General features: G+C 39.5%; 1 protein-coding gene across 1 annotated transcript in view; it reads left to right on the top strand.

Annotated features, from left to right (window-relative positions):
- LOC146812902 (alpha-2-macroglobulin-like) overlaps positions 1 to 18,435 on the top strand; it is a 237,564-nt gene that overhangs the window by 136,728 nt on the left and 82,401 nt on the right. The window contains exons 8-12 of the mRNA XM_085619972.1: positions 3,121 to 3,244; positions 7,655 to 7,769; positions 10,680 to 10,789; positions 13,589 to 13,750; positions 16,631 to 16,858. Of these exons, the coding sequence (XP_085476098.1) occupies positions 3,121 to 3,244; positions 7,655 to 7,769; positions 10,680 to 10,789; positions 13,589 to 13,750; positions 16,631 to 16,858 (739 nt within the window). The remainder of the gene's footprint in view (positions 1 to 3,120; positions 3,245 to 7,654; positions 7,770 to 10,679; positions 10,790 to 13,588; positions 13,751 to 16,630; positions 16,859 to 18,435) is intronic.

The raw sequence follows: 18,435 nt of genomic DNA, 5'->3' as shown, positions 1-18,435 counted from the left end.
ATGCTATTTTCTCAGGAAATACTGAACAGATTTACACCAGACCTGCAAAAGGCACTTCCTTGACCTTATGGCTACCTCTCTGCCAAATTTCAAGTAATTCTGTTCAGCCGTTCGGGCTGTAGCTGTGTCTAAAGGTCCTATGGAAAAATGCATGGGGAAAACGCGTTTTGGGACCCCCCTTTTTTCTCGGCCCCTGCTTGACGAATCCCCCCGAGACTTTCAGGGTAGGAGCGGAGCGTAGCGCCCCACCTATTTTGAAAATTTCACGAGGATTCGTCGACCGGCGCCAAAGTTATTCCAAATAGAATGTTGCGGATTTCCTATGGAAACAGGGTCCTAACTATAACTACCTACTGGCGACCGCCAGTAGGTAATATATATATATATATATATATATATATATATATATATATATATATATATATATATATATATAAAATCAAATATAAGCACACAAAAATGTATGCGACTGCGAAGAAGTGTTGCGCAACTGGATACTGTCTATTATTGTGACGGATTGCCCTAATATGTTCGAGTACTCGTTTTTTGGCACGATGAATCGTGCTCCCTATATAGACCTTATTACAGGGACATATTAGTGCATAAACACAATACATGGTGTTACAGGTTAGTGATTTTTTAATCACAAACTCTCTCTCATTACTCAAATTTCTCAATGTCATGCAGTTGGTACTGTTACTGCAAGCTTTGCAGTTTCTACAGCACCAAAAGCCAGCTTTACCAATTTGTTTGGATCTCTCCAAATTGGTTACAAGATTAGGGCTTAGTTCATCCCTCAGTGAACGACTTTTCTAAAAAGTAACCTGAGGACCATTACTAAGATGTTTCTTAAGGTGTGGGTCAGTCAGTAATACGTGCCAATGTTTTTTAAGTATCAGCCTCACATCAAGTGCTTGCCCAGAGTAAGTTGTAATAAATCTCAATGTGTTTGGTTTCTTATCTTTCTTCTCAGGCTGCAGTAACTGGGTGCGTGTTACTGCATCTACTTTTTTACTGGCCTCCGATATGGTTCTGTTTCCATAACCTCTTTCTTTGAAACGTTGTACCATGATTTTCCTTTCCTTCTGGTACCCAGTTTCAGAACTGCAATTCCGTTTAGCACATAACAGTTCACCAAACGGAATGCTTTGTACCAATCTTCTGGGATGAGAACTAGACGCACTGAGGATACTATTTCCCGCTCTTTTTTCGAAATAGTTTTGTCTCCATCGTCTGTTCTTTGATTTCAATACAGATATCTAAAATCTCAATTTCAGTTCTGCTCATTTGATCCGTAAAGGATAGATTATAACAGTTCTCATTCAATTTCATGACAAAAGCTTTAGCAGAATCAATATCACCATCCCAGATGAAAAATATGTCCTCTATAAAGCGCAGCCACAGGACACAATGATCTTATTGTGCCATTCGGGACACCACCTGCTCCTCCCACCAGCCCATGACCAAATTGGCATAGCTGGGGGCGAAGCAGGTGCCCAAGGCTGTGCCCTGTGACTGGCAATAGATGAAATCATCAAACAAAAAATAATTATTGGTTAAGCAGAACTGCATCATAGTCAAAATCATCTCTGAGTGCCCCAATAATGAGATAGACCGAGTCTTCAAGTAATGTCTTATGGCTTGTAAGCCAAATTGATGTTGTATACTTGTGTACAAACTGCACACATCTAAGGTCACCAATGTATAGTTTACTTCCCAATGTATGCCATCAATGATAGTCAGAAAGTGGGTTGTATCTCTCAAATACGATGGTAAACTGACCACATACGGTCTCAAATAGTGGTCAATAAAACGAGATGTGTTCTCAAGTAATGAACCCATTGATAAAACAATGGGCCTACCCTGTGGACTTAAGGGATCTTTGTGAAGTTTGGGGAGTTATATATATACATCCTTTCTTGTGATTATAAGCATATTTACTTTTCAGCCTCACACAATTGTTATTTCCCTTTATTATAATTTCACTGTTTTTATTGTTCCTTGTTATTGTTATTTCTTGTTAGGATTTAGAATGTCTTGTTTTTATACCAGGGGAAGATGTGTGGTGTTGCTAGGTAAGTTGTTGCTAAGATAGTTAGGTCATAATTATTATGATTATTAACGTGGAATGTTAGGTAGTGACCGTTGTGAGGGACAGTTGGTGCAGACGTCACTGTGAAGGAAGTACTGGCCTGCTCTCCCTTCTTTCCAACACATTTCCATTATATTATGACAATTTGTGTGCCTCGTCACTACAGTCAGTACTCCCTCATCTTCATCACTTCCTTAGCCATTCTTTGTACTAGTTTGCCTGTACTCTCAGATTCTAACACAGGAGAGCTCGGCCCCTATGACTATATGTATTATTAGCCAGGTATAGGGTTTTACATGTCACACCCAAAGTTACAGCTTGGCCACAAGGTTCCTCTTTACAAAATATAAAAAAATAGCTATGTAAAAACGTAACTGCACTTTCTAATTCCCTGACAGACTGCATCCCTCTTTTACTAACTAAATGGAAATGTCTTCCCTTTTCCCAGGTACCTGCAGCACTCACTGCCCCTCAAACAGTCAAGAGCAAATATCTTTTAAGTGGTCATTAGGGAGAAAATGTCATTGTTTGAATTCTTGGCAGTGTGTGTAACTGAGCAAGGGGTGGGTGATTGGGTGAGTGAGTAGCTGAAAGCTGAGAGGATGAATGAGTGAGACTGTGTATGAGTTCCGGGGAAAGTGAAGAGTGAGGGGGAGTTGATTTATCATTATAGTGTTAATGAAAACAAAACAAGCATAAGCAAAGCCACCAAAATGTCTTTAATATGTTAGTGCCTGCAAACACAAACATGCCCACGCACATGTCTGTGATTGGACGTTTAAGCCCTGTCAAAACCGAATGAGTCTGACAATGCTTGTCTGGAAAAATCTTTGTGCAAAAGAGGGGACCCTAGGAAAGAAGCGGCCAATCCATCTGATGCTGGTGTTTTATGTGATGACATCATGTCTGCCAAGGCTAAACATTTATGTAGCCAAATCTGAAAAGGAGGAGGTTGTTAATTGCTGTTTATTTCCAGCTGTGCCTCTGTATCTTTAATAATATTTTGTTTGCTGTGCTCTTTCTGGTAGGTATACCTATGGGAAGCCAGTGTCTGGCATCCTGAAAGCCAGTGTCTGCCGGAGGTATAGCCAGAGCTACAGCAACTGTTATGGCAAAGAGTCAGAAGCTGTGTGTGAGGAGTTCTCGCGAGCGGTGAGTAGGACTGCGAAAAGAAGGGTGGGCCCCAGTAACTTATGTTACTGTGCCACTGGAACAGAGCTATACAAGGCTGAAGAGCCCTAACTAGGGTGAAACTGGTCCTAGGCTGCTTGTTTCTGATTCAGGGAGGACCTGGCCTGGCAGTTCGGTCAGGACTGTTCTCTGGTGCAGCAGGGTCAAGACTGATTTGCATATGGCCGGGTGCAAACTGCGGGGGCATGGCGGGCAAAAAACAATGGATTGGGATGTGGTCTGAGCGATTGGAAGGGACTGAGATGAAACCAAGCATTCCATCCATCAACTTCGCTGTTTTTGCAGTTGGCCCTTTGTCCTTTAGACCACTATTTTTACCAAAATCTTTAAAATTGCACATCTCTGGTTTTACTGATAGGATTGTTTTGATTTTGTGTCAAACAATTAATACAATTGTACTCTACTTTTTTAAATTGGTTCCCTGATCTTGATAGTAGCCTTCAGAATAATGGAGAATTATCTTAGTCTTTTCTTAGACAGAAGGGAATCCTACTGGAGGCAGTATTTATGTTGCCTTCTCTGTTTCAGCAGCATAGCAATGTGAAAAAGGTTGGAGCAGTGCTTTATATAAGCAAGCCAATAGGTGATTGGCTGAATTTTCTTGACAAATGATATAACATGTATGGTGCAATCTATTCCTAACTTTCTCAACAATTTTTGTGAATCAGTCCCACGGTGACTCCTTACCTTGTTTTAGAGAAGAGTGGCAGAAACTATCATCTGATGGACCTCTTCCTAGCTCCACTCTGGACCGTTGAATTCCAGACCCTTCATGATCAAAGAGAAACACACCCTTCTATGCCCTTCATGCTCACACTCCTGACGAGTAACATGCCTGTGTGATTCTCTTATTTCAAAAGGACCCTTTGGGGCTGTCATCAGTTGGGTGGCAGTCCAAAAGGCAGAATGTGTCTTTGTTTGAGCTGGCATTTGAATACATTTCACATTTCCTCTGACAGGAGGTTCACAAACAGTAGGCAATGAACACTTTAGTTCTTTGTAAGTCCAGTCCTTTTCATTAGTGACCATCTGTCTTGAGTCAATCATTTTCCTCACCCCTAACCAAGGTTCTCTCCCTTAAAAATGGGATGGGGGCCTGTTCTTCTGCAAGAAACAAAAAATGTGGCAGTGGAGTTAAAAGTAGCAGGCTTAGAATATTACAGACATTTGAGCCCAAAACCATCTTGGCTGCCACAGTACTGCCTCATCTAGACATGTATAGTCTGGTTCTTCGCATTGTGGAGTATGATAGAAAACGAAATTTACCTTGAACAAGTTGGGAACATATTGGCCATGAGCCCTTACACCACTGAATCCATCTATCCTCAGTCATGTTAGGCATCCAACGTCGGGTCTGGAGAGAAACACTTGACTCATGCATAAACCTCTTGAAGGATATGGAAGGCAAACTCCATTTTATTAATCAGATTCCTTGCTTTTTGTAATATTTATGGAATTCCTGATACGAAGAAGCATGAAAAGAGAGACGGTATAGGCACTTAGCATACCTTGGCACTTCATGTAGGTTCTCAACAATTCTCTAACCTATGAATTAGGTTTCAAAGTGACCTATAATACAATATATTTTTATTACATTCCAGAGAATCTTTAGATATTAGAAAAAGTATATATTTCTGTAAAACCACAGCCATATTTTCTAATGTCATCTCATTAGGGAGTGAGCCTAATAATAAAGATATTTAAGATTGGACATGTTATAATATATATATAAAACCTTCTTTGAAATGAAAGGTTGGAAATTGCACCTGAGATTATGTACATTTTTTAAATGCAACAAAACCAATATGATTTTGATGGGAATAACCAATATTGCATTGTGATCATTAGTAGTCATTTTATTATTTCCATCTGAGCTGATCTACATGTGTAATAGTTTATAATCCAGCTTCAATATGTGGCTGGTCTTTTACTTTAAGAATATTGGCCTCTCACGACTTCAAAGGAAAAACTTTTCTGCCCCAAACTGAAAGTGGGAAGAGGTCACCTCTCTAGGAACCCCGCGGCTACAGTTATTCTACAGAGATTAACAATATCTGGTCAAGCACCTCTACAAATCGGAAATCCGACTCCCTTACATAAAACATCAATAGCCCTAGGAACCCAAACTTTTAGGGCCTGATTATGATGACGGTGAACCCGCCACCGGCAGGCTGTCGGTGGTGTGCTCACTGCCATTGTGAGGCCATTTTCCGTCCGCCATATTTTAATGGTGGGCGGTACCGTGGCGGTTGAAAACTCTGACCACCACGCATCTAAGGCCCTAGTATTCCCATAAAGGAAGGCACCGCCGTTGGGCTTACGATGGTCAAGGAAAGGCTGCTGGGGATGGACTTTGGGGTCCTGTAGCGGGCCCCCCTTTCACCAGGACACTTTAGTTTTGGGGTTGGGGGGCACCTATGGTTCCCCCTACATTTGCCTGCACCATGTGGCAGGCACCACATGGTGCCTGCCACGTAGTGCAGGGAACTGTAAAAAGTGAATTTTTTACATTGCGTTGGGTGCTGCATCTAGCAGCACCCGCCGCAATGTAATGTATCTCGAGTGCGGCCGCCGTGGTGGCAGTTGCATCGTAATACATCATCTGGGACCGCCACCTTGTAGGCAGGCAGTCCCACTCTCCGCGACGATGGTGGGCTGACCGTCCGCCATCGTAATCAGCCCCTAAGCTCTTTATTACCGAAAAGCATTCAGTGGTTCTAGCTGTGTGGAGCAATTTAGTAGCAGTGTCACAACAAAAGAGTTCAGTATGCACTAATGTCAGATGTGACATATAGACATCTGACCCTGTTGTGACCACACACCCGCAGGTTCATGCACGTAGGCAGTATCCGCTGATGTATCCGCTGATGTCACAGGAAGTCCTTCTTTCATCCCTTTGACATAAAAAAATTAACTAGTGTTATGGAGGAGTCTTTGCCATGAGACATTCATTTCACATAGAAATAAAAACTGAACTGTAGCAAAGGCAATAGAGGCTTCATTACAAAGAAAAACGAAGATGAGATGGTAAAGGAGACTTCATAGTCCTGTATCTCTGCTTACAACATTGAAAGCATTGCAGGATGGTAGTGAGGCCTCCCTTGCCAAGCACTTAAAAAAGAAAGAAAAATATGCAGCCCTTGCAACACTGCTGAGATGCCATGGGAGCTTCAATGAAAACACCAGGAGGGGCGGGTGGGAGAGAGGGAGGGGTGGCAGGAAAGAACAACAAGGCCCACCAATAGGAAAGACAAGGGTGGCAGAGTAAAATAGTCCCTCATGCTTTCCAATGCAAGCGTTTTAATGGGGACGGAAGGATACAATGATTTGTCAATAACTTGATGTGCGAGCGATGAGCCAAGATATGATTGACAAAGTTTCTAGCCAACGGCTGAACAAAGTTGGCCCAAAAAAATTAATGGTGAAAGTAGGTGAACCAGAAGCCAGCTCCATATATATTGTCAGCAATAGGTCCATCTGATGGCTGTGCCTGTAGAGGCGGCCTTTGAATAGTCAATGTTCTCAGAGTTCACAACAGGCACACTCAAACAAACATGCACACAAACTCACAGGCAGAAAACAAAAAACACATACCGGCACTCATTGGTACAGAATTACACAATACATACAGACAGGCATGCACTCCCAGGTCCAATAATGGATTCATGAGGGTATGGCTTGAGTGATGCAAGAGGGCTGCTGTATGCATATATATATCTGTAGGTGCCTTACTCTGGGTCATGCCGTACCTATCATTAGTGAAGCAGGTGCAGTGGTACCAAGACTCACAGGGTTTAGGAGCCCACTTCATCTCAATGAAAGTTGTCTATCACTACCACCATTGAGTAATGGGGCGGTATTTTTCTTTCTTATGTTTGGGCCCATAGCAACCTTGTTATGTCACTTTTCTGTGCATTTAAGTATGTTATGTTCGAATTTGTTAGCACACCACATGTTAATAAAAAGTGTGCATATGTGTGCATGCACTAAACTCAAGACAGACATTATTGATTTGTAAATAAATATGAACTATTTTTAGAGATTTCTTTAATATTAAATTATATTTTTATTTGTAACTATCTTCAATAATGTAATTTAATTTAACAATTATTTCCTCTATTTTTTTATTTAAGACCCTACCTCCATTATTTTCTAAGTGAGCATTGTTGCAGTATCTGTGGTTGTCCATCTGTGGTGCTGGGTTACTACTGTAAAAGTAGTAAAGTCACTCAACATGTAATGTAAAGTGCACATATAAATGACTCACAATTGTAAGTTACCTTTGCGAATAGCCCGCTGAGTGTGGTCAAGGAATAGCATTCATTTCAAAATACCAACGTATTACAATTATTTTATCCTTTCTGCCCTCAGGTGGATAACAAAGGATGCTTCCATGAAGTGGTGTCAACAAAAATCTTCCAGATGAAGCGTTCAGGCTACGAAGATAACATCCAAGTGACTGCCATCATGGTGGAGGAGGGGACAGGTACTGTAAACATAAGGGACAGATAAATAAACAAAAGATATACATTGCCTACTCACCACATGCTGGATTCACAAGAGGATGGGACAGGTGCAGGAAGCATAGAGTAAAACTAACACTAATGAGAGATTCAGATGGAGTTCTCACCGCAGCCAGCAGTGGGGGTGGATGGGCAGGTATTGCAAAAAAAATACAAAGCTAAAATGAATAAAAGATGCACATTGCTTATTTACCACAGCCAAGAAAGGTGAGAGGAGGCAACAAGTGCAGTAAACCTAAAGTAGAACTTACAATAATGGGGGACTTGGATAAGATACTCACCACACCGAGCAGAGGGGATGGAGGGACAGCCACTCTAAACATAATGTAAAGCTACAATGAATAAAAGGTGTCCATTGCTTATTCACCACTGTCAGCAAGGTGAGAGGAGGGGACAGGTGCTGTGAACATGAAGTGAAACTAACAATAGTGAGAGATTTAAATAGACTGCTCACCACAGCTAGAGCAGGGTATGAACATGCACTGTAAACATGATAGATACATGACAAATAATGTGAGGCATACGTGGTTCATTTGCCAAAACCAGAGCAGCAGAGAAAGGGACTGGTGATGTAAACATAGTTTAGATATGGCATCAATGAAAGATGTATATTCAACACAGCTGTGTTAGAGGAGTATGGGTCAGTTACTATAGCCAGAAAGGAGAATTGAATTTAGGTAAAAATATGCATAGTATTTTGCCACAACAAGGATAGCGGGGACAAGTACTGTAAACATAATGTAAAACTGACATGAATGAAAGGTGTTCATATTGTAAACACAACAGACACAGGAGTGATGGAAGTGACTGGTACTATAAGCATAATGCAGCTCTGACATTATTGAAAGATGCATATTAAACACAGTAAGGTCAGAGAAAGAAGGGAGAGTTTCCATAAATATAAAGTAGATCAAATAGATGCATTGTATCTTTCTTACAGACAGAAGAGAGCAGGAAGTGACAGGTAGTGTAAACATAATGTAGAACTGACATCTATCATATCCATGTTTAGAGAGGAAGGAAGATAATGTAAAGAAAATTAAATGCAGGCCTGGCGTTAATAAAATGTATACCCAATATATTCTCTAGGATTATGACGGAAGGAACCCATCTTGTATACTCACTGTACACTGAAGTGAATGATACTGTGGCACAGACTTTGAGCCACAGTCAGAATGGCATATGAGAGGGTGGGCACCATGATGTAGAGTTTGGGGTTCCAACCAGATCACAATAATACAAACACCACTGCTGCCTCACTAAACATACATTAAATTGGTCACAGCTGAACCTACTGGTGGACTGTGTTGCTTCTGGAGGCTGACATTGTAGTTAAAATGCTCTTTTGATTTAAACTGCTATCAGCTGTATACATAAGGGGTTTCCTCTGCAGTGTCCTTTAACCACAGAAGTGCTCACTGAGAGCGACAGATATTACCAGCTTCTTCCAAACATTCACCATTGCCCACTGTCCATTCTCTATAGTCTAATTTCCTTCACTGTTCTCCAATATCCATTGTCCACTCTTCGGTCCTTATTGCCAATTCTTCATTGTCCATTTTCCGTTATCTATTGTCTATTTTCCATTCTTTGTTCTCTGTTGTCTATTCTACATTTTATATTCTCACTCTCCATTTTCCATTATTTATTGTCCAATCACCAAAGCCCATTCTCTATTTTCTACTGTCTATTTTGGTTCACTATTCTTCATTGTCCATTCTTCATTCTCCAGTGACCATTTTCCATTACCCATTGTTTTTTTCCATCGTATATTCTCATTTTTCATTCTCTATTTCCAATTGGCCTTTCTCTTGTCTCCATTTTTCATTTTCATTTACTAAGCTCTATTGTCCAGTCTTCATTTTCCATTGCCTATTCTCTATTGTCCATTTTTCGGCCGTCAATGTCTATTCCCATTCTCCATTCTCTGTTTTCCATTGTCCATTCTCCAATGTCCATTGTTCATTCTCCATTCTCCGTTGTCTATTTTCATTCATTTTCTCCATTGTCCATTCTTCATTCTCCTTTGTAGGGGTGGGCGATATATTCGTTGAAGCCCGCAGAATTGTTGGAATTTTGGCCACTCTGCATTCCTCTTTAAAGCAGAGTACAAGCCAAATTCTGCCAAGTCCTGCGAGGCTCCAAAATATGTGAGCTGGCGTGTGAGAGTGAGATTTGCCGTCCCCATAGGTACATTTTTTAATGCAAGCCATCGCCGGCGTTCATGAGTGGTCATGGTCAGAGGGCTGCCATTCAAGTAGATTTGCTGCCTATCCAGTAGGTTTTCCACTCGAGCAGCATCACAATCAATTCAAATGGCAGCATGCTCTTACAAAACGTATGGTGCCATCCGCGCTGATTTTCATCATCGCTCGCACTACCAGCACTAAATTGCAACACAACCAGTGTGAGCCCTATATTTTCCACCCATTGGCAAAATTCAACAAAATCGCGCTAGGGTTTTCTGTACCTGTGTGGAATTCTGTGGAGTGAAACTTTGTGAGTTCACCCACCCCTACTCCTTTGCCTATTCCTGATTGTACATTGCCCTTTTTCCATTCTTCTTGGTCTATTTTTTATTCCTCGTTCACTATTTTCTGTTCTCCATTGTAAAGTCTCACTCTTCATTCTCCATTTTTCATTGTCCAATCTCTAGAATCCATTGTCCATTGTCCAGTTTTGTGAACTATTATCCATTGTCCATTCTTCATGGCTTAATCTCTATTATCCATTTTCTATTATCCATTGTCTATTTTCCATTCTTAGTTCTCGTTTGTCTATTTTTCATTGTGTATTCCCATTCTCCTGTCTGTATTTTCCATTGCCCATTCTCTATTTTCCATTGTCCACTCCCTCTTCTCATTCTCTTCCAGAGGTTGAAATTTCTGGTGAAGGCTCCAGCGAGATCAGCACCACCATTACAAAAGTGAGATTTCTGCACGTCGACCCAAACTTCAAGAAAGGACTTCCTTTACATGGACAGGTTTGTACCTCAGGTGTACGCACCCTGGTCTAAAACTTAACTTGCATTAAACTCTTCATCATGGTTTGAAGAAGGATGGTTTTACAGTTTTTGCAGTTAGATATCTGTTATTTTTTATATATACTTGCTTTTTCATCATTTAAGATATAGGCACCACAATGTGAACACATTTATAACTCATTGGATGCACCAGCGGATCACTGTTTCCAGAAGAAAGCAAAATAAATGGAGTACAATGTTCACAACTATCGGTATAAAAAAAGTTCGACTTTTGACTTTGGGCCTCTAGTTGGAATGGTACCAGAGTATTGAGTTCTTAATATTGAGATACCATGATTCTTTTCAAAATATTGATGAATGAAATATGAAGAAAGTAAGTATTTACAGGTAAGGATATATTTACTATACTTAACTCCACATCCAGATATCTTCATATGCACTTCTAGGAATACATAGATGTGCAATAAACATAGAGGTGAATTTAAGAATAGTAAATGTAACCTCAACTATATACATATACTTAACTTGGCGATATTTTGGTCGTCAGCATTTTGTCATTCGTAATGTGGAATGGTGTTCAGGCTAGTTAGATATTCTCAAGGCTCTTCTGCCACTGCAGGACCACGAGTCTCTTCTGTCTCTGCCATCATGTGTTATAGAAGAAAACTGTAAACAATTTAATTAGATCATGTATAGACCTTTCCTTTTCCTATGGTGCAGGATGCAGTAGGGGCAGGCTTGACTGTCCAGGATTCCCTTCTTTCTCTTCTGCACTATACAGGCAGCCACTGTTGATTATGATCAACGTCTGACTCTACAACCCTCTAAACACTCTCTGGGAGTAGTGCACTTATGCCACTGTTACCTCAGGAGTGTTGACGTACACGAAAGTCCATAAGTTCCAGCTCTATGTACTGGATGTTGCAAGACAATCATGAGCAAATTCTGAGGTCCTTCCAATGTCAGCATGTTGAACAGGGTATACTTGATTGACTGAGTCCCGTCTGCCTTAATTGTAGCTTGAGTGGGAACACAATTGGTGAACCAATAATGATTCTGGTTTTCTCTACACCATATTTGAAAAGGGACAGGGACATGAGGACCCTTCAGTTTCAATTTCACATATGTAAGGAATCGTATAATATGATGCATTACTTATTACATTTGGTTTGACATACAATGGAGCAACGCCCTAAACATTGAATCCCTTCCTTCTGCACTATATCATTAAAGAAGAAGATACGTAAAAAACTATCAGTCAATGTTCCAGAACACATTTAAGGGGATAGATAAACACTCAATGAAGCATATAAAATACATAGTTCTCACATGTAATTAGAATTTCTTTCTTACATTATGAGCAACTTCTGCAATCATATGCGTCTCTCCATTAGTCTGTGTCTATTAGACAGTGTGATGGTGACAGACCTCATGAGTCTTAAGATATGTCTGTCTTTCCATTTGTCTATCCCTTTCAGACGAGACACTGTGATGGTGACTGAGATCAGCAACCTTAAGTTATGTCTGTATCTTCCTTATTTTATCGCTTTTACAGACTGTGTTTGAGATAGACATAATGGATCCTAGTTGCATATTTTTCTCCTTCAGTCTATCTCTTTTTGACAATGTAGCAGAGATAGACCTTGATTTATGTCATTCTTTGTATAACTTTTTGTCCGATTTAGAGTTTGGTTGATGGGACCAGGTGGGATATCCTGTCTGCCTTATTACAAGTGCATTAGGATGTAATGCACTTGTAATAAGGCAAATGGGATATCTGCCACATTTGTGTTGCCTTAAACGCCCAGCCAACTCTAAATCAGGTCATTTGTCCCTTTTGCGCATTGTGTTAGGGGATAGACCTGATGGATCTTAAGTTATTTCCGTATTTTCATTTCTCTGTCTTTTTTACAATATGTGATGTGACAAAACTGATGGATCTTGAGTTGCATCTGTCTCTCTATTAATATGATTTTTGTAGATAGTATTTTAGCGAAAGATATTGTCAACCTTGATTTATAGGTGTCTCTCATGTAGTTTGTCTCTGTTAGAGTGCAGTGGGGGTAGTGATGATGTTATATTTCACTACATTACTCTGTCTCTATTACAGAATAAGATTGGAACATTCACAGTCAACCTTGCGATGCATCTGTTCTCCATTAGTCTGTGTCTTTTTGACAGTGCGATGGTGATACATCTAATGAACTTTGAGGTACCCTTGTCTCTACATCAGTCTGTCTCTTTAGACAGTGTAGTGAGGAGACATCTGATGGACCTTGAGTGATCTGTGTCTTGAGATTAGTCTGTCTCTTTAGAGAGTGTAAAAGGGTAGAGTTGACGGACCTTGATTTATGTCTGTCATTCGATTCCTCTGTCCCTGTAACCGGATGTAACATGGATAGACCTAATGGACCTCTCTCTCCATTAACATGTTGAAACGTGACGTTGGAACATCCAGAAAACAGACACTCCAATAATTGAGGGACCCACATGTCTCTCTAAAACTGTTACTAAACACCAAAAGATGGGTACCCTAATTTTACTCTCTCATTATGCAGCCGATGAGTCACAAGTGTTTCCACATTACTAATGTCAAGAAGGTTTAATCATCATGATACCTAATGGGGGTGTCAGAAAATGAGTTTGTGATGCAACTTTATAAAAGGCACATCACAAGTACATGTTACGACAGCAGGAGGTGATGATACTAAACCCTCCTCTAATCATCCAATAATTACTCCTTTTGTAGCTGCTGGATGTCACCCCTTTACACATTTCATTGCTGTTCTCTTTTCACAGCTCCTGTTGGAGGACTCTACTGGGACCCCATTGGCCAACGAGACAGTGACCCTTTCTGTAGGTCAAGGAGACACCAAGATCAACTACACAACGGACCAGGAAGGCAAAGCGTGCTTTGCTGTTGACACTACATCTCATAACACCTTGTCTCTCTCGATACGGGTAAGCAAGCACTTGAGAATTAGAAAAGGAGCAAAATCTAACCAATCAAGTAAACTCATCATAGTAAAAAAGGCTCAGTGGATGGGGATTTTAATACTTAATCTGCTTAAACTTTTAATGATGGGGAAGCTCTCAAGAACCAGGAAACAGTGGTGTTCTCCTGACATAGTTTAAATTTGTTTGCAATTACTGAAGTATGCATAATTGATATAAATACATAAGCACCAACTGCAGCTCCAAAACAAACAATTTAAGCTGGCCCAATATAAATATTAGCTAATTTTCCATGGGTGGGTTTTAATTCCTTTTTTGAATTTTCTAAGTCCTGAAGTATAGAGAACATTGACCTGGTTAAGTCGTTGAAAAGGGTTATTGTCACCACACCTAGAATGTAATATATTTGCACTATCCTCACTGAAGCATACAGAGCACCTCTCTGATGACTTACCAGACAGGAAAGTTTTGTAACATCACTGTTTTTATGGACAAGGCAGAAAGTTTGTTTTTACTTTTATGTAAGATTGGTCAGTGATATAAAAAGATGGACTAACAAATTGTTCTTCTTCCAGTCACTTTTCAGACCACCTAATTGTCAAGATACTTGTCCAACAGAATTTCAGAACTGTTTGAGGCTATTTTTGGTGTAATGTTGGTCCTGTCAGTGCATGAGCCAGGATGTAGGCAGGAATCGTGTGTGTTCAACTCTCACTCAATTTAATTTAATTGTTTTATATTGTTCTTGGGTGAGCAGGGCTCATTTTCTCAAGCTGCTGTTATATAAAGAGGCAACCATTTCTAGGGGACAGCGCCTTCTTGCCTAGCCAATGTTCATTGTTTAGGTAGATATGGAATCTCAGGGGATTAAAGAAGGTTAGTCTTTGCCAGAAGTTCTTCCACCTTCCATGGGTCCCTGTCCCTAATCCTCTGAGAGTAGTTCTGGTGGAGTAAGAGAAAGCCTCTTTCAAGAAGTATGTTTTTATTTTTTTCTTGCAAGTTCTTAAGCTTGAGGGGTTCATTGAGAGAGTTCAGTAGTTGTACTGCAATTGTTGTTATCAATCTTCCTTAACGCTTTTTGTGAATACTTTTGGATTGTGAATTAGGATTTGCTTTACCAAATCTCACATTATGGGTTGGCATTTAGAAAGAAGAAACACCCTACAAGTATTTCAGGACTCCACCATCCAGTGACTTGGAGCTGGTTCAAAATAACCTGAATTTCTGCGCCACTGGGAAGTGGTCTTTGAGGGCTGACGTAATGTGCTGCCTGATTTTTGTTATTCTCAGTGATATTTGTTGCCAAATTATAAATTTGTGTCCAACAACAGCACCATTTTTTTTATCTTATAAAATATTCCTCTTTTGGTATGTGAATAAATAGCTAAAACACAATTTCTAGCTATCTTTCATTGTATGATTCATGAGAGAGTTAGCCTTGCCAATTAAAGGTCCTTAGATTTTCCAAAGTGCAATCAGGTGCACTTTGAGGTTTATTACAGATCCTTAGATTTTCCAAAGTACAATCAGTGGCACTTTGAGGTTTTATCAGTGGGAAATCATGAAAATATTCTGCATTACATGGCAGGCAATCCTTTTTCATATTTCCAATGTAACAAAATGCCTCACTGCAGAATTTCATCTTTAATGTGCCACGTGCATGTAAAATTACTACAAAGTTTGGAAACACTGCAGTTGGATGAAATAAGTGGTGTGTATGAGTTTTATGCAAAAGTAACAGTTTGCCAAAATGCACATGTCCAACCCATTGTCAATACCACCAGCAGGTTCAAGCCCAAACTTAGCTAGGAGAACAGTTACAATATTACGCCCACTTTTTGTGGCTCCACCAGAAAGCCATCAAGGCAAAATATGAGGCCATGCTAGTTTCTGCATCTAGAAAAGAGGATGTAGAAGAGAGCGTCACCTAGAGATAGTTAGATTTAAAACCATGGCTACAATTAGGAAAAAATGTAAAGATTAGGATTAGAACCAAGGGTATATTTTGAAAAGGGCAAGATGACCATCATCACAATGGAAATATTACCTTACTAGAGATGTCACGTGGAAAGACATCTCTCTTTATGATCTTCCGTTTCTTGCTAATCAAATAAATTCACATCAAGGAAACATCGATACCTTCAATCATTACTACCTGTATTTACCATCAGTGTAAAACTATCATCTAAAAATATATTAGATTCAAGTTGTATTCAATCCCTCTATGTCTTCTGTCTGAGACTACAGCCAGAAATGTGCTAGTCTGCATCAGTGTGAGTCCTCAACACTGCTGTTGCTCAATGGAAAGTGACCTTTTATATCCCCCTGTAGAATCTGGGATGTCCAAAAGAGATGCATCTCCTGTCCCTACCCATTTCTCTTTTGGGTTTGCATTAATGTTTGGGAATTATTAAACAGTAGTTTAACCATGATAGTGTGCCTTGTTTGTTATACCCCTTTCTACCTGATCTGATAGTTTATCCTTTTACTGTTAATTATGTTCTTTTATGTTAATACTGTCCTGGAACTGCCATTACAATTATCCAAGTAGCTCATCAGATGGTGACTCTTGATATTAATTGAAATCCCTCAGCTTAAGGCATGCAGCTGACAGCTGAATACATATAGTATTGTTTGTTCTAAGAGAATAATGAAATAAATATTGAATATCCTTTGCTTCCTACATTTTACAAAATATTTTTATAAAGCTCAGCCTGTTGTAATTTGTATCAGCAGCAAATTGCTCTTTAGTTTTCCAAATTTAATGTGGAGATTGTGGATACTCCTGTTATTAACACCAATTTTGCAGAAGGACCCATCGGGGCAGCTCTAGGCAGTTGTACACCTTTAGCACTGTTAATCCTATTTGGGTTTCAATTTTGTCAGGTTTCTTACAAGGACACAACATACTGCGGAGATTCACGATGGATGTACCCTTCTCACAATGGCGAAACTCACATGGCCAGGTACTTTTACTCTAAGAGCAACAGCTATGTGAAGATTCAACCCATCTATGGCACTTTGGAGCCCGGCCACACACAAGACATCACTGTGCACTACATCCTGTCCTCTGAGGGCCTGGGAGAGAGCAAGGAGGTTGACTTTCATTACTTGGTAAGTAGACATCAATAGATTTGGGGTTAAATTGAAAAATGGAGTGACATCTCATTATTGGGGTACGTACTTCTTACAGATCCTAATAAAAGACTGCGGAACAAAGGAGCATACTTTGTGTGTAATGAAGGTGTGACAGAAATTGTTTAAGTGTGTCTCAGATTAGTGAATATTTTTGAAACTTTATAGTAAATCACAAAATTATTATTTTTAGAATTTCAGTTTATAAAAAAATCAAAACTTTATAAGTAACCAGGCTGTGTAAATTCACATTAAATTACACTATGAATGAAAATATGTTTTGCTCTCTCCTACGAATCACACTATAATCACTTAGCAGTAATATATATGAACCTTCTTCGTCCTTCTACTCAAAATCACTGCTTTTTGGTGGAGAATAGATCAATCTTTTCTTTACCGAAGTTATACAATCTTCTAATCCAGATTTTATTATTTTATTAATGGGATTTCAGATTCCCCTGATTAGCCAAATTGTGTACTAGTATTTATACAAGCCTTTTAAGCTGGGCGTTCATAAATTCACATCTCTCTCATGACCAAATGTCATCTAATTTATCCAAAATTCAAGCAATGCTTCATATGGTCATTAAAGTCTGACAATTTTTTGAGGTCTTATTATTATCAATCCTAATAGGGATTCCTTGTCGTCTTTTGAAATGCCAAAGAACTCTCCTGATATATTTGGTATAATAGGCACTGTTCATGGCAGAATATTTTGCTCAAATCTCAATTGAGATTCAACTCCTCAGCCCCACATCACATTTGCACTTCCTAACCATGTGTTAGTATTCATTAACCATATTGGAGTACCAAAATGTAATCCAGGTAATAACTGAGCACAATGTACTATTTTTGTAGGTACTTGAGAACAGTAATTTAATGTAGATAACACCCTAGCACAATATAATTTTTTTAGGTAGAAACATTAGACCCTTTATGATCAAATAAATGTCTGTAGCATTCCCCTCAATACATTAGTTGACCGTTTCTTTGATTTCAACTAAAGTAGCTAAAATGAACTTTATTGATGGTAGCTGCCAAATATTTATTATCCTCCCCAACCCACTTAATACATAAAACACCATATATACAAATCTAGAGATGTATATAATTTTTCCTCAACAAATTTGATATTGCATCTTCTGCGTTATCAACTCTATAAGTCCGAAACTCATGAATAATAGGGTCTTGTACACTACACACGCCTGCTTCAATCTTGGAATGATTAATATTGCTTCTAAAAGTATTTTGGAGATGTTCAAATGTAGATACTTCCTGAATTTAAAGTGGTAGTGGTAATTATATGCCCCAGAAAACAATATTGACCCAGAGCGCCCTTTTAGCTACACGATCAAACTCTGATGTATAATCAGTATATTTAACTTACAGTGCATCGATATTCCGTTTTCTGTGCTCTACTTGTTAAAGTTACAAAAGGCTGTGAGTATGCCAAGTTCAACTATTTTGTCAGGATTATGTTTGAATACCGAGTGTATGTCAACTGTTTGGAAGGGGATGACATTGACCATGGGTAAGATTAGGTACTCAGGATATGG

Source organism: Triturus cristatus, chromosome 7 (assembly GCF_964204655.1).
Source record: "Triturus cristatus chromosome 7, aTriCri1.1, whole genome shotgun sequence".
Classification (NCBI taxonomy): domain Eukaryota; kingdom Metazoa; phylum Chordata; class Amphibia; order Caudata; family Salamandridae; genus Triturus; species Triturus cristatus.
This window is presented reverse-complemented; position numbering and strand designations above follow the sequence as displayed.